Source organism: Lycorma delicatula, chromosome 2 (genome assembly GCF_047948215.1).
Source record: "Lycorma delicatula isolate Av1 chromosome 2, ASM4794821v1, whole genome shotgun sequence".
Classification (NCBI taxonomy): domain Eukaryota; kingdom Metazoa; phylum Arthropoda; class Insecta; order Hemiptera; family Fulgoridae; genus Lycorma; species Lycorma delicatula.
In genome coordinates this window covers 94,350,584-94,377,770 of record NC_134456.1, presented here as the reverse complement: position 1 = coordinate 94,377,770, position 27,187 = coordinate 94,350,584, and the positions used below count along the sequence as shown (strand labels likewise).

At 32.3% G+C, this 27,187-nt stretch overlaps 1 protein-coding gene across 1 annotated transcript in view; it reads right to left on the bottom strand.

The window, feature by feature from the left end:
* The window catches only part of LOC142319010 (UNC93-like protein MFSD11), a 73,961-nt gene extending 48,236 nt beyond the window's left edge, over positions 1 to 25,725 (bottom strand). Inside the window, exon 1 of the mRNA XM_075355798.1 lies at positions 25,352 to 25,725. Within this exon, the coding sequence (XP_075211913.1) occupies positions 25,352 to 25,459 (108 nt within the window). The 5' untranslated portion in view covers positions 25,460 to 25,725. The remainder of the gene's footprint in view (positions 1 to 25,351) is intronic.
* Positions 25,726 to 27,187: the final 1,462 nt, after the last annotated feature.

The following is a 27,187-nucleotide window of genomic DNA, read 5'->3' as shown; positions in this document are numbered from 1 at the left end:
TTCGTGGAAAGGAACCGATTAAATGAATTCATTACTTTTTTCTTTTTTGTCCAATAAGAACTGAAACTCCTAAAAAAATGACAAACTCAAAGAAATTTAACTGCGTAATGATCAAGTACACAACTTTGTAAGAAAAATCAAATTTGAATTTTGAAACTGGGTCCAGAAGTTCCAGAGCACTTAATTAAACAAACGATTTTTTTACTTAAATCTGATGGAAGAAAAGAATATTGACTGATATTTCTACTTCTTGGTTGAAGGTTAAAATGTTATTGAAAAAATATTACAAAACCTGTAACTTCAAATAATATTTTCAAAACCTACTTTATACTTTTAGTCATATTTTAATCAAATTATTATCGTACATTTCATGAGTTTAATTAGTTGGTTAATTTGGATTTCAAACGATAACATCATATATTGAAATTTCTAATATACGAGGGTAAGTCAATTGTTATCCGCAATGTAGTTATAAATTTTATTGCAATACAAATAGGATACTTACATACATAATTTTTCAACATAGTCCCCTTGTATTTGAACGCACTTGGTCCATCGTTGCATAAGTTTCCTGATGGCTTCATAAAAGAAGGTTTTCGGTTGAGCTGCGAGCCAGGAATACACCGTTTCTTTCACTGTTTCGTCCGAGGTAAATCGACGGCCCCTTAATGCCTCTTTGAGTGGACCAAACAAGTGGTAGTTAGGAGGGACAAGATCAGGACTATACGGAGGATGAGCCGGTACTTTAAAGTTGAGTTTCTGGAGCGTTTCAGCAGTGTGGGCAGCAGTATGTGGACGGACATTGTCGTGCAACAACACGACACCTTTCGACAGCAGTTCTCGGCGTTTGCGAATTGCGGGCTTCAGCTTGGCAGTAAGCATCTCACTATAACCCGCACTGTTTATTGTCGTGCCCCTTTCCTCATAATGTTCCAGTACTGGGCCTTGTGAATCCCAAAAACCGTAAGCATCGGTTTTCCTGCGGACGGTTGGGTCTTGAACTCTTTTTCGCAGGGCGAATTTGAATTTTTCCATTCCATACTCTGCCGTTTACTCTCCGGCTCGTAATAATGGATAATTCTGTCTAAGAAGATGTCCCGTTCGTTACCGTAGCGATTCAAATCTTTTTGGCGGATGTCCAAGCGCGTTTGTTTATGCGACTGTGTGAGTTGTTTTGGGACCCATCTTGCACAGACTTTATGAAACCCAAGTCTGTTGTGAATGATTTCGTAGACAGAACCGTGACTAATTTGCAGACGATGTGCCACTTCATCGGTAGTTACTCGTCTGTCTAAGAAAACCATGTCACGTTCACGTTCAATGTTTTCCTCATTTGCGGCTGTAAACGGTCGTCCGGCTTCTTCGTCGTGCGTAACACTTGTGCGACCGTTTTTGAACTTTTGAATCATTTCGTAGATACTCCGTTGCGGCATCGCACTGTTCCCGTACTGAACTGAAAGTCTTCGATGAATTTCGGCCCTGATACACCTTCCGACCACAAAAAAACGGATCGATGAACGTTGCTCTTCTTTGGTGCAAACATAAAGCGGAGCAACCGTGGTTAACGGCAGGGCAGCGATAATGGAACTAACCTAGCGGCATCAAACCTGCTCAGACATAACATCAATTAAACCACGCATGCGTCATCTACCCAACACGACAGTACTACCAACATAAACAAAAATATAACTAAATTGCGGATAATAATTGATTTACCCTCGTATTTATAAAGTATCAAACAAATTTCCAATCAAATATTTACTATATAAAATAAGTAACGAAATAGTGAATTTTTTATTTCATTTACTTAATTAACTATCACAATTTTTGACAAACGTTTTTATGAGTTTTTATAAAAGATTTTTCATTCGATTTCTTAAACGGCTATCGGATTTATCATCTGCGATCCAAAAACCCTGCATAGCCTTTTGCAGGTTTTGCAATTTTTTACATCCGCACCCTTAATGTACCCTCGTACGGGGGATGTATGCAAAAGTAATGGTTGAATATTGTATTATCACCCGACCTTAGTAACTGCAAAATTTCATCGATCGGAAATGTAAAGAAATATGTTAAATTAAGGATGCAAGATTTGAGGACAAACATAAAAACAAAAACATTATGAATTAAAGAAAAACAAATTAAAAAATTATGAAAAGTTAATATAAAAAAAATTATAAATGTCTAAAGACCAGACAAAATGAGACGTTACAGCAATTGTAGAACGTTAAAAGTAAACAACAAAGCAATTATCGAGTTTTATGTGATGTAGAATGATAAATAATTTTTGCCTAGTAGGAACATGAAAATGCTTTAATATAATGAGGTTTTAAAATTAATAATTATAACCTCTAATTTTTAAAAAAATATTGTTAAATAATTACAATAGGCTGACAAACATACCATCATTTATTTCAGTTCTACCTACTTAAAAAAAGATAGCTTGCATAATTTATCAGTAGTTGTAATTTTATTTTATTTTGTCGTTTTATGTAATTTTTTACAGCTAATATTGCAATTTTCATTTCTTTTGTGGCATATGTTATCGATAAATTTAGGATAATTAAAAAAATTGAGACTGTTCAAAAAGTGACGCAACCTTATGGAACAATGTTTCCTTCTTTTATTGCAGGTTTAATTGAGAAAAATTAGTTACACATTGCAGCACAGAATATTGATTGTCTCCCATTACATAAGATGTGCCAATTATGCCTAGACCCAGAACGCCTTATCATTCACACAAAAGTATGGAGTAGATGCACCAAAAAAGTCCTCCATCAAGCGGCTGTACGACATGTTCCAAAAGACAGGGAATGTGGCAGTTTAAGCCAAAAGCGGTCGACCGAAAGTGCTAACACCAACAAAATTGATCGATGTACAAGTTGCATATTCTGTTAATCTCAAGAAATCTGTGCGACACCCATCTAGCCGGCCTGTTCCCTCTGTCGGTAGTGCCCGCACGGCATCGCGCAAGTGTTAGAGATTAAGATATATCCTTACAGAATACGAGTTGTTCCCGAGTTGTTACCTGCAGACGCTGGAAAACGTGCAGCTTTCTATCAGCGGTTCATGTCATCTATAACGCCAGATGGGGAAGAACTCGACGATTGGTTTCGGTCTGATGAGGCACAGTTCCACCTTGACGGATACGTGAATGCACAAAATTCACGCGTGTACGGAAAATTCACAACAGCTGCACGGACAAAAAGTGGGTCTTTGGTGTGCAATGTCACGTAGGCGAATCTTCATGACAATCTTTCACGGCACAGTGAACAATGAGCGCTACACACAAATTGTGTAACAATTTGTAAACGCTATACCTGCAGACCGATTAGAGTACACGTAGTTTCTGTAGGACGATGCTACGGCTCATATAGCCAATAACACTATGATTTTCCCGGATCAGTGTTTTCACGTACAAGTGATTTCGAAGGGGTTGGGTCTTGTTACTTTATTAATGAATCGCATTGGTGATAAATTTTTAATTTTGGGTCTTGGTTATGTTTTTAATTTTGGTGTTTTTAATTTTTTATATTTATTTTTTTGATGATAATTCTATTTTTTTGGTTTATTTGATTTTATTTGTTTCTTTTATTAAAAGTGCTCTGATTTATCCTCTCTTGACTTCTTCTTAAGGGGATAGCTTGGAAGGATGCCGATTACAAAACTCATCATCACACCGTTCCCGAATCGCAGAGAGAAATTGAACGATGCGTCGCTGCAATTCCTCAACAAACGTTACAGCATGTGTTTAAGAGTATGCAACGTCGTATTTAATTATGTGAATCGCATAATAGAGGCCACTTTCAACAACTATTTTAACTTATTCATTTTCCCATAAGGTTGCGTTACTTTTTGAATATTCTGTACATAAAGGTAAACTTTTGGACGATTTTGGAATCTTATCTCAAATTTTTATTTTAGATTTTGTTTTTATGATCCTGGACATACCAGAATTATAAAAGTATGTATTTTAACGAGGAAAATATAAATGAATGAAATTATTGGTGAAAAAAATGTTCAACCCTTTCCGAAAGTAGTTCCCGAGACTTGCTGATCGAAAAGCCGACCACATCATCAACTGGAAAATTTGTAACATGTGCCATATCATCTACACCAGGGGTTTCCAAACTACAGCCTGCGGACATGCCCGGTATCCGGCCCGCCATAGTTTATTTTGATTACATTGTAAAATTTACAATGTAAGTAAATCAAACAAAATAATAATCGGATGTTTTTATTTAACAACCGATTAAGAAACACAATAAATGACGTACATAATGAAATTAAACATTTTAACTGTAATTAATGATATGAAATTTATCCCAAAAATTTACAATAAGTGGCATACATAGATAATTTACATAACGAAATTAAACATTATAATTATGATTAATGAATTTTATGCAGCTGTAAGCTTCCACTGACAACTGTTTGCAGTTTTTGATCAAGTTTACTAGTAGTAATTATCCAATTATCTGCAGCGACTTCAATTGCTTATCAGTTTGGATCTGTAAATATTTTTTGTATATTTCATTTTGGAGAATGTTTTTTCACACAGATAAGTAATGGCGATAGCGGAAAAAAAAGCCACAAGCAAATTTATGTAACTGATCAAACTGTGTGAGTGGAAGACTTATAAAATTCCAGCAATGATGACTTTAAATATTTTTCTTTAAAAATATCGTTACTCTTCGAATCATTCATTTACATTTGAAGTTCTGGGGATTATATCGACGTTGATATGATTTTGAATAATCTTGATATGGTTTGCAGTTGCATCAAAGTCGGATAAACGAGACGAAAATTTTATTTTTAAAGCACCCAAAGTTTCAATTGCAAAATCTACCGGTAATGGAGTCTCAATTTACTGGAAGAGTGTTTGGCATGTATTGCAATGCATGAAACATTTTTTATTCAATTGAGATTGAAAGAAAACAATTTTTGTCGAAAGGAATTATGATTGTATAAATCTGGCAGAAACTGGTTTTCTCCTTGTAATTTTAAATTAAGGTCATTCATATGTTTAGTTAATTCTGTATAAAATGATAACTTCCATAACCACTCATTGTTTTGTAATTCAGACAGAGGACGATTACTGTCATTCAAGAAAATTTCGATTACTGTTCAGAGTGTACTGCAATATAGTATAAATCATTTTCCCCAATTTCTTCAATAAACTGGCGGAATTCACGAAGATTGAGCTCATGTGATCTGTTATAATTAACAGCTGACATGACTGGCTTTAAAATTTCCGACATATCAAAGTATTTTCCGCACAAAGACTGTTGATGAATGATGTAATGTACGATTAATGGATTTGAACCACCGTCATTTTCTACTAGGTTTTTTCTAGGTCGGCTGGGTCCATTGTAGGGTGGATGCCTGGGCGGAGGAACTCAGCTGCTTCAAATGTTGGGGCTGCGGTCACATGCCCGCAAGGTGCAGTGGCCCCAACAGGACGAGCCTCTGTTTCAACTGCGTTGAGAAAGAGCACCAGGCTAAGGACTGTCGAGGTGAAAGTAAATGCCTGGTGTGCGGGGATTGGGTGGTCGCGCCGTCAGGGTACTGTAGCCCGTGCGACCGGAGGCGTGGCTTCACTCCGCCAGTGGCGGTCCTGATCGTGACTTGGTAATGCCACGCGAGACTCCATGATGTGACCAGGTGGTGGTGCGGGGTTTGTCCCCGGCTGCTACCGAACCGGAATGAGGTTACGTTCCCCTTGTTAAGTGACCTAAATTGGTCGACTTATTTGGATGTAGGTATGAATTTCTATGTTGCGTAAAACAAAATTTTGATTGGTACGAGTGTAACACTGATTTACCTTTCAACTCGTTCGTTTTCTGAGGCATTCACAGTCACGAACAGTGTTGTCAAATCTGGTCTAGGTGCGGAGTTCGCGCTTCCGCGGTTTCGGTCAGTTAGTTTGAGGGAATCATGTTAGGTTGGATGTGAAGATTTCCGTTTAAGGCATGTGTGAAGGTGAAATTTGATTTGTATTTTTCTGATGCAAATGGCTGCCGAGGCATTTACATCGGTGGCATCCCGACCGAAGCATGGCTGATGACTGTGAGATGTAGTCAGTTAGAGGGTCTAAAGACGACCTCCGGTAAAGCCCCTCGGGGCATAGAACGGAGGGGTAACAAAAAAAAAATCTTCAATTACGGATATCACGTATATATTAACTTAGGGATGATAATTTTTTGTCATACGAACTTTATTAAAGTAATTTATTAACAGAAAAAATGAATCTTAAATGAAATAGTTTTTAACAAAAAAATTAAATTTACTGCAGATAAACTCTTTTATCAGCCAAATTATGATTAAAAGCCATTACAACAGCTGTCTTCTAGATGTTATCGTATATTTGTATCTGTAATTTTCAGTAAATTTAAAGTTATCGTAACTAGTCTTTTTAATTTTAAAAGTATTTTCAAATTATAATTAGTTACTAAGATGCAACAGGCGACAAATATGAAGTAATTTATTTCAAATGACGGATATTCATACTATGCGTATCACGCCATGTCTACACTGTCTGCATGTTTAATAAGCAACGTAAATATAAAGCACACTGGTGTAATATAATGTGGTTAAAAACGATTTTCCTTACTAATTTTACTACTCGTAAGAGGTTTATCTACCTTAAAAAAAATTCAACCGATTTTTTTCTGAGAAAAAAATTTAACGCTCATCCAACTGGAGGTTATACGGGAATGTATACAGTATTAATTTTATGAATACTATTCTTTTGCAAGGAGTTAATCACACTTACCGTAAGTACATTTGTTTGTGTAATTTTCTTCATTATTATTATTATTTAAAGTTTGGTGACGAAGAAACGTTTTTTAAGTTTTAAATACAACAACTTTGTTAAACGATTAACAAACGCGTAAATTTTATATGAAAATTTATAGAGAATTAAATTGTGAGAAAATTTATGTTATAAAGTCTATCGAAAACAAAAAGCAAATCAGCTTTTATTATTAAAAACAAAAACATTCCTTGATAAGAGAAGCAGCACTGAGAATACGACCGAGCAGTTCATCACGTGTGTATGTCTACTTTCTGCTTGTATACCTCGCATTTCATCCATACTCAAAAACAGTAATCTAAAGGAGTAAGATCCGGTGATCTAGGTAGTCAATTTACCGGCCCACAATCCATTTATAAGTAAATTTTTAATCTAAGAATTTTCTTACTTAATTCGTGAAATGTGTTGGTGTTCCATTTTGATAATAATTTTCAATTCAATCTACCGATGAGAAATTTTCAAGCATTGTAAGAAATTCATTGTATAAAAATTCCAGATAATTCTCCCTGTGGCATCTTGCTATAGTATGAAAGAGCCTATTAATTGGTTATCGATCATGTCATATCAAACATCTCTGGAAATTTCGTTCAACTACAACATGGGTTTTTTTTCAGAACACCGATGTGAATTCTATGTATGTACAGGTAAAAGTAGCTTCGTCCAAAAACAGTATGATTGAAATTAAGTGTTAATTATTGTTAATTCAGTGACAAAACTGCAGTCGTCGGGCATAATATTCAAGCTGGAGGTGTAAAACTTACTGAACATGATAAAGACGATGTCCATAAGCACATAATGTTCTCCATACTGTACTTGTGGAATATTGAGTCGTGTAAAAATGTTTCATTTGCTCGTTGTAGGACTAAGTTGTACCACCTGAAGAATATTTACCCTTTCTTTTATCACCACGTACCGCTATATTACAGTAATATACCGGTAATATTTTCCAACGCTTATATTACAGCGCTGTAATATAAGGGAAATGTCCCATTCTCACGAAGATTTTTAAAAATTCTACGAAATATTTTACGGTTTGGAATTAATCGTCCAGGATACCAACGTCGGTTTTTCTTTCACCGCAAAAACCGTACACTAAATTCGTATCAGCATATTCTGCATGAATGAAGAGACGCGGCAATTTTCAAAACGTTTATTATTAACACGTAACTACAATTTTATGCAACAAAGTATTCAAATTAATTTCCAAGCATACATTTTTTAATGTAGCCAACCTAATTTTTCAAAGTTCTAAAATTATTACACTAAAAAAAACAATTTTTAATTTTTACCAATTCATAACAATTTTAAGTTAAATTTTATTCTGTTTTGTTTTTAATTATAAAAGTTTTTTGCTTCCTTGTACGAAGTAAAGGCAGTATTGTAATCACGAAAAATTACGGTTTTCAGATTTCAACGGAATTATTCATTTTGACCATCCCTTAATCCATTTTGACTAGTTTCGGCGTGACGAAACTAGTGTATCTCGCATAACACAAAAATGATTAGCCGTAGGATGTTGAAATTTTGTATTTAGGACTGTTATAACATCTAGTTGTGCACTTCCCATTTTGATTACAATCGATTGGTCCAAAAGTGTACAAAAAAGCCCAAAATCCAAAACATTTGGATTTTTTTTTAACTGCAGTACTAAGCCCTCATTGAGAGGTTTTCAACGATATATCATAAGTGGTACTTATTTTCATTCGTTTTAGAGTTATAGCCAAATGAAATTTTAATTAATGAAATATTTGGATCTTACAAGGAGAAGGCACATCGGTTCGAAATCGACGTACATATATCTTTTTTAACTTTTTTTTTTTAATTCAGATATATAGATTTATTAATAAATTTATTAACCTCCGTGAGAAAAACAAAAATTATAAAAAATTCAGAAGTTATTTGTAAAATAAAATTTTATGTAATTTTTCATTTTAATTCAAAAAGTTTTACAGAGGTTAATAATTATTAATAAATCAATATATTTAAATTAAAAAGAAAAGTTAAAAAAATATATGTATATGAAGTCGGAATAGAAACTATGTGTATATGGTTACTATCCTTTCTTTTTCCTGTTTAGCCTCCGGTAATTACCTTTCAGATAATACTTCAGAGGATGATTGAGGATGATATGTACGAATGTAAATGAAGTATAGTCTTGTACAGTCTCAGTTCGACCATTCCTGAGATGTGTGGTTAATTGAAACTCAACCACCAAGGAACACCGCTCTCCACGATCTAGTATTCAAATCCGTAAAAAAGTAACTGACATTACTAGGACTTGAACGCTGGAACTCTCGACTTCCAAATCAGCTGACTTGGGAAGACGCGTTCACTACTAGACCAACCCGGTGGGTATGCATGGTTACTAATCCGATATGTTTTCACTTACACTATATAAATACTTGACAAACGTGAAAAAAAAAATTAATATATAAACTAATATAAAATGCTGATACGGGCACCACAAAAAAAATGTGATGCAATGTGATATCCAGCACAATGTAATTGTGTAACTATCCACTTTATTAAAGAGTTGGAGGATCGTATCTCACTTTCAAGTGAAATAAGTTTAAATGAAGTGCAGCAAATGTGTGTATACGTAATTTAATAGGTGTACAAGGAAGTCATGTGGTATCCACATCAGATTTTTTTCATAGACTTTATTAAATCAATTTTCTCAGGATTAAATTGAAGTTTTAATAAAATAAAATAAATTTTTATTTAGCCACTATTTTTAGCGGGCCGTTTAGTGCTTCAGGATCCACGGGTTGGGAAACCAAATCCTAAATGAATGCCCTAATCATCGCTTTTGGATTTTCATTAGGACTTGTTAGTAAATTTCAATCACTCAAGGTTTAAAAAGCCTGCTTGATGTTGAACTTTATTTTAATTTTTCTCTTAACATAACTATTTTAACGAGTGAGAAACCAGCATTTTGTAAGACGATGAGACGACAAATGATTATGGAGCTAAATAATATAATACTTATGTTGACAGATTTTTTCCTTTTAACATATAATTTTTTTTCTTTTGTGACTATCTAATATTTAAAATTGCTTATGAGACAGGTTAATTTAAGGATTCATAATTAAGAATATTTTTTCCCGAATATATTTAATACGGAATCTAGAATGAAGTTATTTTAAAAATGGTTTTTATCTGTATAAGGTTATCTTCTTAAGATAAAAAGGTTTTAATAAGATTAACATGCAATTGTTTTTATGTATAAATGTTATTTTTCATCTAGTTCTCTCTTAAAAGTACAATTACCTTGCAATTTATTATCACTTTATTTATTATTTGATTAAGGAAAATATTGTTATCCCAACTAAATTTTTTTATATCATAAAAACATATTTTTTATGATTTAGGAAGTATGTGCGCTCGCGTTTATGTGTAGTGTATTTGTAGTAAATTTATCGACTTGTTTTGCAAGTGTAAACGAATGATACGTTCTGGTTTTTTTTAAGGGAATTCCAGTTTTGCTATTTTTATCTAACATTATGAATCTAGTAACCGCATCAGATGGGTGTAGACTAGGTGAGTTTTTCATGGATATAATTTTTCCTTGAAAAATATCTATGACTAATTATAATTTTAACTCTTTCTTTTATTTTTAAAACAAATGTTTATTTTAATTTATTCTGTATTAATAGAAAATATTTTATAAACGATACATTTGAAAAAAATATATGTACAAAACGAAAATATGTACAATAATTACGTTAAATTAAATATTTTCATTATTATGAATGGTATTTTTCTAAAATTCTATTTGGCTGATTTTAACGATATTTGTCGTAGTAGAATTGTTTTTATATCTATAGTATCCGTTAGCCAAACGGCGGAGAGCTCCCTGGACCCCTAATGTGTTCGTTATCCTCACGGATGTGATACTAATGTTGATAAATAATGTTTAAAGCTGAAAAGGTCGTTTTCCTCCAACGTTTCCTTAGTTCTTGACATAGAAGCTCTGATAGGCTCCTCTCTCTCACTCTTTTTTCTGTTTTAGCCTCCGGAACCATCGTAAAGTATTACTTTAAAGGATGATGTGTATGAATGCTAATGAAGTGCATTCTTGTAGAATTTCAGGTCGACCACTCCTTCATCAGCTGATTTGGAAGTCGAGAGTTCCAGCGTTCAAGTCCTAGTAAAGTCAGTTATTTTTACACGGATTTGTATACTAGATCGTGGATACCGGTGTTCTTTGGTGGTTGGGTTTCAATTAACCACACATCTCAGGAATGGTCGAACTGAGACTGTACAAGACTACACTTCATTTACACTCATACATATCATCCTCATTCATCCTCTGAAGTATTATTTGAAGGTAATTCCCGGAGGCTAAACAGGAAAAAGAAAGGTCGGACATTCCTGAGAAGTGTGGTTAATTGAAACCCAACCTTCCTTAGAACGCTGGAACTCTCGACTTCTAAGTCAGCTGATTTGGGAAGACGTGTTCACCACTAGACCAACCCGGCGGGTTAATTGAAACCCAATCATCAAAGAACACCAATATCCACGATTTGATATTCAAATCCGTATAAAAGTAACTGCCTTTACTAGGATTTTAACCTTAGAGCTCTCGACTTCGAAATAAGCTGATTTGCGATGACGAGTTCACCACTAGACCAGCCCAGGAGGCTCCTGCTGTAGACGAAGGTCTCGTTGTTCAGGTGTCTTCGACACACGGATGGCTTTTTTCTGGTTCCTTACATTATACCTAAAGTCGCTTCTATTCTTATTTCACTACGTTAGTTTTACGATGACATCGGTTTGAACTCGTGAAGAATTTAACTGAAACCGCATTGCTAATTTATTACAGCTCCAATCTAATGTTCTGTCAGCCGCTAACTGAGAATCACGCACTTAAGCTGTTTTTCTGAGGAACGAGACGCTTTCATTCTTTTAGCAGACTTCGAATAATTAGAATGGTTACTTCTCTTTCTTGAAGGCATATTTTCTAACAAGCTGATATCGTCAGCCAAAATAAACAATGAAAACCTATCAAAGTTTGTTAAATCTGCTAATTTAAGCAATTGATTAGGTTGTCTTCAGTCATTTGACTGGTTTGATGCAGTTTTCCAAGATTCCCTGTCTACTACCAGTCGTTTCATTTCGGTATATTCCCTACATCCTACATCCCTAACAATTTATTTTTCATATTCCAAACGTTGCATGCCTGCACAATTTTTCCAATCTCTACCTGTGCCTCGAATATCAAAGCTACTATTCCAGGATGCCTTAATATGCCGCTTATAAGTCTGTCTCTTATTTTAACTATATTTTTTCAAATGATTCTTTCTTCATCGATTAGCCGCTATTTGACTCTTTATCCGCCAATTTGATTTTTAACATTCTCCTATTGCACCACATTTCAAAAGCTTCTAATCCTTTCTTCCCAGGTATTAATATATAAATCTGAACTCAGAGATCTTTTTTTTTTTACCACGGTGACAGAAATATAATGAAATTAAAGGATTAATTTTTTTTCCTTTAATTAATACTCTGAATGTCGTAACCCCGCCTTAGGAATATCGGGAAATATCGCAACAATTCTAATCGGAGATAATGATCAAGACTTTAAGACATATAAATCTACAAAATTTTATTAAAATATGTCCAGTAGTTTTTACGTGTTACACGCACGGGGATGTTCCTAGTTTTATTTTATTATATGTATAGATATCAATATACGGATCAAAATATATTTTTTTTTTACTTAAAATTGTATTATTATGTAAAATCTTAAAATTTATTCATTAAGTCTCTATCAGTAATTTCTATTAATACAGAAAATTAAGTTTTAAACTTATTTTCTCATTTTAAAAGCTAAATAATTATGTATACTTGATCTGATCTTCGCATCACAAAAATTTAAGAATTTCTTTTAAGGAACCAAAACAAAAGTATTCCTAAAACTTTAAAATTATTTAAGATTAAGATTTTGAATGCGAGTATATTTTTAATACTCATACTTAAAAGTTTACTTGAAAAAAAGTATGACCTTGAAAATTAGAAGGTTATTAATTCGTATAATGTATGTAATTAAACTATTATCATGTTAAAAATATTTTAATGGTATTATAATTTTTTTGTTTAAAGCGAGAGATAAAACTGTTTTAAAAAAAAAGCAATTAAAAAAAATGTTTTTGTAGATAGACTTACTAATCCTTAATCTGACGCTGAGAATTTACAATAGTTGAAAAAAATACAAAAAATAGTAATAATTTAAACATTTTATTTATTTATTTATTTTTAATGCGGTATTTTTATGGAAGATTTTTACCTTTTTTTATTTCAAATCTTTTAGTTTTATTTAAATATATGTTTACAAAAAAATATTTCCTATATAAAAGAAGCCGTTCGTCAGAAAGGTAAAGATGAGAAATAAAACTTCGTTAAAAAAGAAGGAATGCTGAAAAACTACCATCAAGAATGAGCTTGAACTGTGTTTGGAATGCAAGAATATAAGTGCATTTTTTTAATCTTTTAATCAAAGTATTTTTCTTGAATTTTCACACAAAATTACTTACGAATAACATAATATATATATCATTACGCTACGTCTGTTTAGAAGACGAACATTTATAAAAAAAAAAATAATAATAATAAAACGAACCGAATTGAGATCTTCCTCTTTTTTTCAAAGTTGGTTAAAAATTATTTCTCCTGTAGTACCTAAAATTGAAAAAGGATTCAAAGATAGCAACACTGAAATTTTCAAATTACTTTTTTATATTAACTTTTTTATTTTAAGTTTCAAAATATTGCAGGTCTGTTATTGTAATAAAAAAATATATAAACGACAATCATTTATTATTTTGTGTCTTAACGTTATACTCTTTGTAAAAAAAAATTACAAATAAAAAACCATTTTTATCAATTTCTGTGTAGCGTAACACCTACCAAAAACATTTTCCACCAACAGAAAACAAAAATGACTGGATATAATTTTTTAAATATTCAAATTTTTATTTTATTTCGTTATTTAAAATAAATAATAAAATTAATTGAACGAACAATGAAATCAAAATAAAAACAGTTTATCCACTGTTTTATAATACTTCTATTACAGAATTTTATTACCTTTATAAAAGAATCTAACCATGTGTGCGCGAGCGGATGGTAGTTAAAAGATAAAATACATTCAAATTTTACCTAAATTTTTAAATACTAAATTATAAAAATCTTATATATAAAATCGAAATATTGGTTGGTTTTCTTTCTGTTTGTATGTTCCAGCGTCACACGAGAACCAATCGACCGATTGCTTTCAAATTTACAGGATACGTTCGTATTATTCCAAGGAAGGTTTAAAGACTTAGACCGAGCCCTAGTCTCCATAGGGGGTGAAGTTATCAATTAAAGAAGAAAAAATTAATAATTAATTATTAAAAATGAAGTTAATTTCCGTTACCAGGGAACAGAAATATGTTGCTAAGGTTTCCTCGTCTATATACTTTAGTTACTGTAGTTACTATTACTATTCTGTGTTTAGTTTCTTTTATGAATTTTTATAACGACCGAATAATTGAATCGTTATTTATCAGTAATATTTCACAACTATGAGAATAACGAACGCTACAGGGTCCTAGCTTGATGGGAGTGACAAGCGAAGCGAGCTCAGCGGGAATCCAGGGTAGGGAGCCTACTGGCTAGACAGGAAAGGCAAGCGAAGCGAGCTATACGGCCCTGGGAAGACCTTGAGTCGTCCCCAGGGTTCGCCTACGCCAAGCTGTGTCACGGAGATCCGTGGCACAGTATAACGTGGCTAGTATTTCTATTTTTATAAACTAGAAACAAACAAAAATATACAAAAAAAATAAATAAATAAATCTTTCGACCGATTATACTTTCACGCTTTGGACCTAGCATATTGTATATACTTTTATGCCATATGCTGGTCCAAAGTACAGTCGATTAAAAGTTTTTTGTGGTAAAATCATACTTGTATTATTAAATAAATATTTTTAATTTAAAGAATGGGATAGATCTTCTGTTAACAGGCAGTAGTAAAAAGTAAATCCTGTAAGTAAAAGTGTTAATTAATATCCTGTTTTAAACAGCTCCATTATGAAGAATTAAACATTTTACATCGTTAACATATAAAGAAAAGAAATTTACATCTAGGATCAGAAATCAGTTCCCAGGATCACTAGAAACTGAATAAGGGGAAACGATTTTCAATCGTACAAAGGTATTGATTTTTCACGGAGTAAAACCTTATTATTTGTGATATATAATGTAAATGCCGTATTAATATATTTCTGCTGTCACCGTATATATCCTAGGTATATTACTGTTGTTATAGATCTACACGGTATGCATATTAGAAAATAATATTTTTGTAATCGGTTATAAATGTGGATTAACAAATAAAACAAAATCAACTGGAATTCGATTTTTCAAAATCAGTAAGTCAAAATTTGAGAAATAGTATGATTTTTAAATTAAGATATTTATAATATTTTTTTCTTTTTGTAAATGTTCATGTCTAATTAATTATAAGGGCCTAATATTTTACGATAAATTTAGTACGTACCATGTGTATACGGAGTGTTCCGAGATTTTTTCACCCAAACTACAGCTACATCAAACATCAAAATAAGAACATAATACAGCTACATAATAACATCAAAATGAGAAAAAAGTTCACATCAACATAAGTCTTATTTTGCTTTCTTTTCCTTCTGGACCCCGTTTTGTGATTTGAACAAATAAAATAATTTCTCACAAACGGCTAAACCTACATTAATTAAATTTGCAAAATTTAAGATTAGTATCTTATTCTACAAAATAAAAAAATTTGAAAACGTTCCTTCAAAAATTTTGAAACAGTGGCCATCTTCATTTTGTAATATATTATGGTGGCCAATATCTTTGTAATTATTTGTTTGATCAACTTTTTACTTATTACAGAATTTATTAATCATGCTTTGTACAATGTGATATGTCATTTGTAAAAATCCGTTGACAAAATATCGAGTTATTGCAGACAAATAACCCGGCAGTACTCTTGAGCATCGTAATGCAAACTGACAATTTTAGGTAAGTTTCATAACAAATTAATCCACCGGGTTGGTCTAGTGGTGAATGCGTCTGGTGAAACGCGTATTTTTTGGATAAGGGTCAACGGGCGGAAAAAAATGTTAGAAGATGGGGCTTGTCGTATGGTAAACATGTGAAACTTTTTTCACATTTAACCATTGTCGTATTGAGTAAATTGAAGTTTTTCTTAAAGGTGGAAATCTATTTTATCCCCTAATTACCACCGGTGTAATCTACCTCCGCCTTCCGACGTGCCGAAAGGCGGAGGTAGATTACACCGCCTAACCCACCGGGTTGGTCTAGTGGTTAACGCGTCATCCCAAATCAGCTGATTTGGAAGTTGAGAGTTACAGCGTTCAAGTCCTTGTAAAGCCAGTTATTTTTACACGGATTTGAATACTAGATCGTGGATACCGGTGTTCTTTGGTGGTTAGGTTTCAATTAACCACACATCTCAGGAATAGTCGAACTGAGAATGTACAAGACTACACTTCATTTACACTCATACATATCATCCTCATTCATCCTCTGAAGTATTATCTAAACGGTAGTTACCGGAGGCTAAACAGGAAAAAGACAGAGATTACACTGCCTGTCTTTATTTCCTCACTAAATGTAATAAAAAATAACAAATAACTGTAAATTTAAGAAAAAGGTGTTGACAATTCAATTTTTTGTAGATTTTTTCAAAGTACTCCACTTCGTTTTGATTTTAGTGGAATAATATGTAAGCTTCCATTAGTAAAAACAGAGAAAGGATGCAGAATAATGTATACATCTCCTTAGGAAAAAATTGAATGAAGGTACATCCCAACCCCGTAGGGTAAGACACCCGTCTAGTGACGTTCCGGTCGCCTCACCACCCCCCGCCGTTCCATGCCCTGATGGGCTTTAACGGGATAATTGAAGGTGCAGTTGAAATGAGTTTGGAAATGTTCAAACCTACAAATTATGAAATAATGAATTTTATAAAATATAAACAATTACATCATCAGCTTATTCGTATTAAAAAATAATTTATCAAAATTATTATTGAAATTATTCAATATATAAATTTGTTCTTTGCATGATTTAGATTAAAAAGACACAAAAAATTGCTTTGAAGTGATTATAATTTTTTTTTTCTCATTCGACCTAATTTGTGATACATGCGACATTCTATTTTATTTATAGATATAAAATTATGTCACGGCCTTAATTTACAACATATACGTAACTGTTATCATATGTTAAAGTATAACCCACATTTTATAGTTCCTATTATTAAATAAATTGGTAAAATACATATGTCAAAGGTCAATCAATGTATGCCACTTTTACGCCTATACATTTTATGTGAATGTTACAAATGCCGCGGTTTAGGCCTATTATTATTTTTTTTACCTTGTATAAGATAAAAAAGATTTATATGCACAATGAACATGAATATTTATTTTTTAATTTGTATAAAATCATATGCACTAGCGCATATCACGAGCGTGTTTGTGTACATGCGCGCGCGCGCGCGTGTGTGTGTTTGTGTATGTATGTTCTGTGCTTCGTGCAATATTAAAATTTTTGATCCGCCATATTTAAGTCATTGAGTTTCATGTTACGATTCCCATTCAAATAATTAAATATTTAAACATCTTTTTTGTATTTGATTCAAATTTTCCACATTACAGACTGATCCTCTTATTTAATTCTACTTTCTTTTTCTCTTTAGTCTCTGAAACCAATGTAAGGTATTACTTCGGAGATATCACTTAAGGTATTTAATTTAATTTTTTTTTTTTTTTTTTGTTTTACCTCCGAGTTCTCAGTCAAATAATTCATTCCGTAGAGGATGAGATGAATGTTTTGTAGCGCGTGTGAAAAATGCCATGCCTGACCGGGATTCGAACCCGGGACCTCCGGGTGAAAGACCGAGACGCTACCACTCGCGCCACGGAGGCCGGCTTTCATTTAATTCTAAGATAATTTAACCTCCTCTTCTTTCAGTAGTTGATAAATCTTTAAATCTTAAACCTTTAATCACAGAAACCTCGAATTGTTTAATTTTTTTATTATCGTTTCTATTTTTCTATACAATCAAACGTAATTTCCACTGATCGAAGCAATGTCTATTGTTTTCTAATAGCCGAAGAGTCAATTATATCAATTTATTTTTTTAATAAATAAAATTTAACATGTAATAATAAATAAAGTTTAGTCGGTAGTGCGCAGGAACACATACGCATTTAATAACATCTTGCGGAACCTGTTAGCGACCACGACACTGCCCAGGCTCCCGTAAATGGAGTTCCTCCACCTCTTTAAAAATAAAAAAATAAATAAACAAATGAATAGCTTAAGTGGATCTGAATTAATCTACGAGGAATGTTATAAGACATTTCCTGAATTCAATAAAAAAATTCATGCATTCCGTCCTATTATACGGGGCGGAAGTGTGAGCCCACACATTAAACCGGAAGCAGCTCGCGCAGGTGCAACGCACCGCGGCCGTGCGAGTCGCTTCCGCGTATCGGACGGTTTCCGAGCCTGGCGTACTTATGGTCGCCGGCGTCATACCTATTGCTCTTTTGGCAAGGGAGCGCCAGGTAGCTTACAGGAGGCGACAGGCAGGCGAAAACCGGGAGACTTTTCGCATGGCAAGAGACCTGGGACCCCGAGACCAGAAGACAATGGACCGCAAGGCTTATCCCTTTGGTCAGATCTGGACGGAGCGGCAGCATGAAGAGGTTTAGTACTTTTTAATGGATCACGGGTACTTTCGCGATTATCTCCATGTGCAGGGAAAGCATTGTCTCTATTGCCCCGGTGTACGGGACGACGTCAAGCTCACCTTTTTCAAATGTGCTCGGTGGGCGGCAGATCGAGGGACACTAGAGAGGGATCTCGGAGCACTGAGCTCCCACAAAGTTGTTGCGGTGATGCTCCATGATCTGAGCAGCTGGAAGAGTGTGGCCCGATTCGTAGGCAGCATTGTCAGAACCAAGAAGGGTGACCAAGAAGGCGTACGGAATCATCCGTACGCCTACGGGTTCCTCAAGCTGTTGTGGAACAACTCAGAGAAAGCTTTGTGCATAGTCCGAAGAAATCAACTCGACGTGCGTCATGTGAGACTGGTATTCAACAGTCGACTGTTTAGCGCATATTACGTAAACGAATGCACTTGAACTGATACAAAATAACCGTGGTTCAACACATAAAAGATGTCAAAAAAATTGCTCGGCTCATTTTTATCCGGAAATGACGGATAGAATTGCAGACATACATCATTAGAGAATTTAATTTATAACGATGAGTTAACGTTTCATATCAGTGGCAAGGTGAATATAACTGCCGAATATGGAGTAGCAAAAACCCTCATGAAACTTTGCAGCATATTCGTGATAGCCCTATGATCAATGTTTTTGATATCCTAAGCAAAAAAAAAAGACTTCGAATTAACGCCTCAGCTGCACAGGTAATTCATGTAATGCCCGTCTTACTGGTTACAGTCTGGAATGAAATCGACTTCAGGTGGAATACATGTCGCATTACAAATGGAAGCCGTATCAAACCAAAGCGAATGTCGGATGACAAACTATTTATCTCAATTAATTTTTATATGCTTTTAAATTTGTGAAGTCGTTTTTTGAATCGCCTGTATAACTATCTCCCAGAACAGTACGCATCCTATACCATACTTAATAAGAAAAGTGAGATGTGAAGTACACCCACTGAAAAGGTGTAATAGAGTTCTATAAGTGATACTTTTACTCTTGTATTTGAAGGGACTAATCATGCTCATCAGTATTGTTAGTATTCTCTTCCTTTCTCTTTCATTAGATGAAAGAAATGCTGACCAGTGCCAACTATTTCAGATGCTTTATATAAATCTTAGGTGTAAGAAAACTTAGTCTATTATTACTACGCTAAAATGTATGTAATTTATTGGCAAACATTTAATTTGAGGTACAATGACATCAACGTTTTTTTATATTTTTTTTTCTTGTTTCAGCAGAAAAAAGAAAAGAATATTCCCCAGAGAGAAACTGCAAAATTTCTACCATCACGACAGACTCTACACCGATATGAAATACAATAAAAAAGATTGTGAAAACAAACATTTTCAAACGGCAAACCTTTTTTTTTAATACTGTAGTGTTTTTTTTAATCTGTAATTTACGCACACAGCAATCTGGCTAATGAAGAGGCACTGAGCAGACAATTTCTTTAAGTAGTTATTTAAAAAAAAAAAACATAAGTTATATCAAACTAAATCCGGTTCTGTTTATGCTAATTCAAAAAGAACCTGTTTGAATAACAAAAATTATTCTTTTTAAAGTCCCACTGTCACCGAATACGATTGGAAATTTTATGACCATAAGGATAAAAGTAAATAATATAACTTACAGTACATCACATATTTTATCGAACTCTTTTGCAAACTGTATATGCCAAAAAAATAACACAAACAAAAAACGATCGTAAAGGATCGTGTTTACTCGTTTTTCATTAAAAATAAATTATTTTTTCCTGTTTACACTAGTGCAGGCTTTACGTTATGGATTTCTGTCTTTTGTTTTAAAAGTACGACAGGTCAAACTCAGATTTCATCTTTTGATAATCAAACTTTATCATTAAAATATTAGTCTAATAATACTGTTATATTTAGTAAGTATATATTTATATTTAAGTAGTAGATATATATTTATTTAGTAAGTATATCTATCTATCACTTCCCGCCTGTACTACTGCACAGTGCAGGTGAGGAAGCAATAGATAGATTATACAAACTGGTGTATAATATTTACGAAAAAGGGGAAGTTCCGTTAGACGCTTTCTGCGTTATAGTCATGATACCAAAGAAAGCAGGAGCAGATAAATGTGAAGAACACAGAACAATTAGCTTAACTACTGACGAATCAGAAATCTTAACTAGAATTCTGTGAAGAATTGTGAGGAGAGTGGAAGGAGTGTTAGGAGAAGACCAATTTGGTTTCAGAAAAAGTATAGGAACAAGGGAAGTAATTTTAGCGCTCAGATTAATAGTAGAAGGAAGATTAAAGAAAAAAAAACCGAAATACACACCATTTATAGACTTAGTAAAGGCATTTGATAATCTAGACTGGAATAAAATGTTCAGCATTTTAAAAAAATTTAGGGTTCGAGTATAGAGAAAAAATAACAATTACTAACATTTACAGGAACCGAACTGCAACAGTAATAACTGAAGAACATAAGAAAGAAGCCGTAATAAAAAAGGAAGTCCGATAAGGATGTTCCCTATATCCGTTACTGATGTTAAAGAAAAATTTAGATCCGGAGTAACTGTGCAAGGTGAAAAGATAAAGGTGCCACGATTTGTGGATGATATTGTAATTCTAACCGAGAGTAAAAAGGATTTAGAAGAAACAATGAACGGCATGGATGAAGTCCTACGCAAGAAAATAAACAAGAACAAACGAAAGTAATGAAATGCAGTAGAAATAACGAAGATGGACCACTGAATGTAAAAATAGGAAAAGAAAAAAATTATGGAGGTAGAAGAATTTTGTTATTTGGGAAGTAGAATTACTAAAGATGGACGAAGCAGGAGCGATATAAAATGCCGAATAACACAAGTTAAACGAACCTTCAGTCAGAAATATAATTTGTTTACATCAAAAATTAATTTAAATGTCAGGAAAAGTTTTTTGAAAGTATATGTTTGGAGTGTCGCTTTATATGGAAGTGAAGCTTGTACAATCGGAGATCTGAGAAGAAAAGATTAGAAGCTTTTGAAATGTGGTGCTATAGCAGAGTATTAAAAATCAGATGGGTGGATAAAGTGACAAATGGAGAGGTATTGCGGCAAATAGATGAAGAAAGAACCATTTGGAAAAATATAGTTAAAAGAAGAGACAGACTTATAGGCCACGTACTAAGGCATCCTGGAATAGTCGCTTTAATATTGGAAGGACAGGTAGAAGGAAAAAATTGTCTAGGCAGGCCACGTTTGGAATATGTAAAACAAATTGTTAGGGATGTAGGATGTAGAGGGTATACTGAAATGAAACGACTGGTACTAGATAGGGAGTCTTGTAGAGCTGCATCAAACCACTCAAATGACTGAAGACAAAAAAAAACATTTGAACAGTATAATTAAAATTATGACGTTAACAGTCATATTTGTATATTTAAAATTATAATAATGGAGCAGGAATTTTATCAGTAACAATTTACAATATTATTTCATAACAAGTAGCATTCTTTGATTTCTGTATTATAGAACAAATTATAACATTTTTATAGGTTATTACACATAATAACATTACATTAAATTAGGGAAAGTTATTGAAGCAAATAATTACTTCAATAAATAACTTTTAAAAAAATAAGGATGAATCAGACCTGTGCTTAAAATATTTATTTTTTTAAACTTTAATTTTAAAAATTGAATATCCTATTATAATGTAGCATTAATGCACACGACATGGAATTTTTTTAACAAAAGAGTCTCATGCAACTCGACTTAAGAATTTTAAAAAAATGCTTGATTTTTTTTAACAATTTCTGATAATTTAGCTGTAATTAAAAATGTATTTTTAATTAAAAAATATGATTTTTTTACCAATTATCTTATATAGTAAATCCTTGATGATAAAAAATCATTTGGTAAAGGCAATTTGGTTAGGGTAATTTTTAAGGTAAAATATAATTTGATCAAAAGGGTTGAAATAGAACTCAAAATGTTTAACTAAATATTTTGAACGTTTTTGCAATTATAGGTCAAATTTGCTTCCTGTACGTGGTCAGCCGAACCAGTAAAACATTATTTTGGATATAATAATAATAATAATAATAATAATAATAATAATAATAATAATAATAATAAATAATAAATAATAATAATAATAATAATAATAATAATAATAATAATAATAATAATAATAATAATAATAATAAATAATAAATAATAATAATAATAATAATAATAATAATAATAATAATAATAATAATAATAATAATAATAATAATAATAATAAATAATAATAAATAATAATAATAATAATAATAATAATAATAATAATAATAATAATAATAATAATAATAAATAATAATAATAATAATAAATAATAATAATAATAAATAATTAGAGACCGGATTATATGCATTTGCATATGAATTTGCATATTGTCCATTCTCACCGGTTATTGCATATTTTCCTTAAAATCTAGTGATGATGTATACTTTCGCTATGTTTACAATATTTTTCGGTGGGGTACCTTGTTAATAAATGAAATCTTACGTTGTAGCCGGCCAAACCTATTAACTGCACCGCTCTTAGAACGGACTTAGCAGCCGCAGAACAGTAGCTCTGATTGTTTGTTTACAGAAGTAACAAAATGTTAAATAATTGTTATTTATCAAATTTATCAATATGTTAGTCAACTACTTACTAATTGTATGCTGATTTTGAAATAAAAAAACTAAAAATTACTATTTTTTTTTATTATTTAAAGTTGCATATTTTGACACTTTCATGCATATTTCAAGCTTTTTATGTTGCATATAATCCAGTCTCTATAAATATCCGCAACAGTTGGGTGTTCTGTTGAGAGTCGAAGAGCGATGTTACCGGTGTAGGGGGGGTGGAGCACCGAGCTGGGTCCTGCAACTGTCCCGGTAAAAGGGGTCATTGCTTTAATTGTGGGGCAGAGGGGCATCTTCGGAAAGACTGTCACACTGAGGCAAAATGCTCCTTATGTAAAGTTCGAGGGCATTCACTTGAGGGCTGTGGCTGTAGGACTAGTAGCAAGAAATGAGACCCGTCCGCCTTTGCTTTTGGGAACGACCTAGGGTTGGGACAGCCTCGTCCAGGAGTGGTGGGACGCTCAGGTGTCCTACTTTTGATGATTGGACGGGGACTCCCTTTGGAACTTCATGACGGGGTGTAATGTAAGACCATAGTCCAGGTGGGGGATTCCTCTAGGGTTCCCCATTAGAGGCGTGGCGTCAAGACCGGAGTCCCGGTGGGGGGACTCCCTTGGGTCCCCTCATTATAGGCATGGCGAATTATTGAAGACCAAGTCCCGGCTACCTGGGGGAGATCCTTAGTTCCTGTTGAGGTAGTTTGTGGCGATGGCACCCCCTGGAGCTGTGTACAAACTTAGTCGCGGATCCGGCTACAGGGGGAGATAAACAAAGGAGAACGATAAAAAAATGTCCCTTTAAATAATAAATAAATAAAATAATAATAAATATTTAAAATATTAATAACTTATATTTAACAACAATATTCACCATTTTTATTTATAAAATTAACATGGGACTAAATATTGTTTGATTTTTACACGACTGCCCAAAAAGGAGTGTAAAGTATTTAGGGTGTATGTATATATATTTATTGTAGCGTAGCAGTTCAACGGCTGAACCGAATTAGATATATTACCTCGCTTTGGAATCCTTAAGTTACCGGGAGTGTCATAGGTGTTTAAATATACATATATATGTTTAAATAAATTAAAAAAAAAATAGAAAAAAATATACTATATACAAAATTGTCATCTTACGCTCTTTAATCCTAAAGAGCAATGTTTTTTTGTCAATATTTATATCTTAGTTTTTATTTTTTTTTAATATTTATATTTGAAGTCGCATCAACAATTAAAGTCATTAGCGACTTATCAGTGTAATATAACTGTATCGGTAAACGTGTGGTTTTGAACAAATTCACGCCGACTATTCGTGAGATGTGTGATTAATTGAAATCCAACCACAAAAGAACACCGGTACCCACGATCTTGTATCCAAATCGGAATAAAAGTAACCTTCATTAGGATTTGAACCTGAGAACTTCGACTTCGAAATCAGATGATTTACGACGACGAGTTTATCACTAGACCAACCCGGTGGGTTATTTATATCTTGTTTCTTTCGTAAAAGACTTTCGTAAGTAACATTTAATAATTACACAATTTTTATTTAAATTTTACTTAATTTTATTTTATTATTTCCATTTTAAACATTTGTTTTTTGTATGTATTTTTTTTTCTTAAAGTACAGGATTTATGACTTTATCTTTAATTCATTATTATATTAATTTATTATTTATTCACACTATTCATTATGGTGAAGAATTATGAAGTAAAATAAACAAAAAATATGATTATTTACTAAAACAAAAAAAGCGTTTTATATATTATTAAAGCATTTCTTTTTTATTTTATTTATTATATTCGTACTATGTAGCTTATTTCTTAAAAACTGACGATGGTGTGCTAACCTGCATTTCTTGTGGTAAAATGTGTTTTTTTTTTAACTACAAAAGCATTAAAATTATCATAAGATTAAACATAAAACTAAATAAAGTAATAAAAACAGTATGCTATAAAATGCATTAAAAAAAATTGTTATATATTGTAAAAGTACTTGAGAATAAATAAATATCTTCTATTAAAACTTAAAAAAGTTACTCGTAATAAAAACTTTTAAAGTAACTAACGATTAAAAGAAAAAATAATCTTCACAACGTACCTGCATATTTGCTAACGTAAAATCTGCAGCGAACAGAATCATAAAACACATTCCTAAAAAAATAACATTGCACAGACTTTCATCTACTTTTTTAAAACAAAAACACATTTTGATTTTGATTCTTTTAGAAAGAGTTTGCAGTATTTGCGAAAGTTAGCAAAAGATATTAAATTTATTTATTTATTATTTTTTTTTTTTAACTGATTCTTGATCTCGTTCCTTTCTGTTTGACGGTAAGAGAAAGACTGGTAAAATGTTTAAAGTTTACCGGTTAACCGAAACACGTTTAGTTTAGTTGTTTATTGGTTAACGGCGAGGCAACGCAGGTCAATATCTACTATATTAAGTTCTGATACGAGCGTTAAGTTACAACAAGTTCACCTTGGTTGTATTTAACGTAATGCTAAAATTCATGTGGGAGTGTTTTTTACAACACACAGATATGCTATAACATAAACGGTACGTGTATGGCAATTTAGTTACCTTAACATTGCTCTTTTATCGAATCGTAACACTACAATCGACTTTCTATAAATGAGATAATGAACCTTACTTAATTTCTGTATTAATTTTATTAAGCCGTGGGGTCTCTCCGTAATTTTTTTACTTCTCTTTCTGTTTTCCTTTTATTCTCAGCACATAATAATAATAATAATAATAATAATAATAATAATAATAATAATAATAGTAATTCACACACACAAAATAAATTAGTATATGTAATAAAGCATACGAACAAGCGTTTGCACACTTTCATTATTATTATTATTTTTTTTGTTATTAACCTTGTTTCTTATAATTATTGTAATCATTTATTAACACACACACACATTAATATATATATATATATATATATATATATATATTAAGACCTATACTTTTCATTAGCAAATATTTTAGCGGAAATCATTAGTAATAATTTTAATATTTTTTGTTTTGTACAATAGAACAGCTACATATATCCTTGATACATTAAAAAAAGGTGCAGGTAGTGCAAAACACGTACACACAATTCAAATTTACAATTTACACGTAATTAAAAATACACATAAACCCACCGGGTTGGTCTACTGTTATACTTGTCGTCGTAAATCAGCTGATTTCGAAGTCGAAGTTCTCACGTTCAAATCCTTATAAAGGATTTTTATAAGGATTTTTAAGGACTTTTATTCGGATTTGAATACAAGATTGTGGATACCGGTGTTCTTTGGTGGTTGGATTTCAATTAATCATAGGTCCTAGGAGTGTATCAATCTGAGTGTGTTCAAGACTACAAATTTACCGGTACAGTTACATTACACTGACAAGTCGCTAATGACTTTTATTTGTTGATGCTACTATAAATAAAATTATTTAAAAAAATACACATAAATAATATGTATAATATAGAAACTAACAATCAACATAACGTAATGATGATTTCATAAATCTGTAATAATAATTTTAATGATAATTACAAATAAAAAAATAATAGAGTTTTAATTTAGTAATTATGAATTAAGCAGTAATAATAATAAATTATAAAAATAACGAAGATGACAATGATTACAATGACAGTAATTGAGTTAAGCAGTTTTAAAATTAATAACCAAGAAAAAAAAACAGTTTATTACTAAACATAAAACGGGTTTTTTATATTAAAAATAATAGTATAGAGAAAAGTTTTAAATTACATTACTTAAATATGGACAAACAGAAGGTCTTTGTCAGTTTTATAGCAATCCAATTTTATACGCGTAGCAACAGTCGTGTGTTTCAAATGTCCTTTATCACATCAAAATAAACCTTCTTACCTCATAAACAAAATTCTTCCTCAATCGGAAAAAATCTATTCTA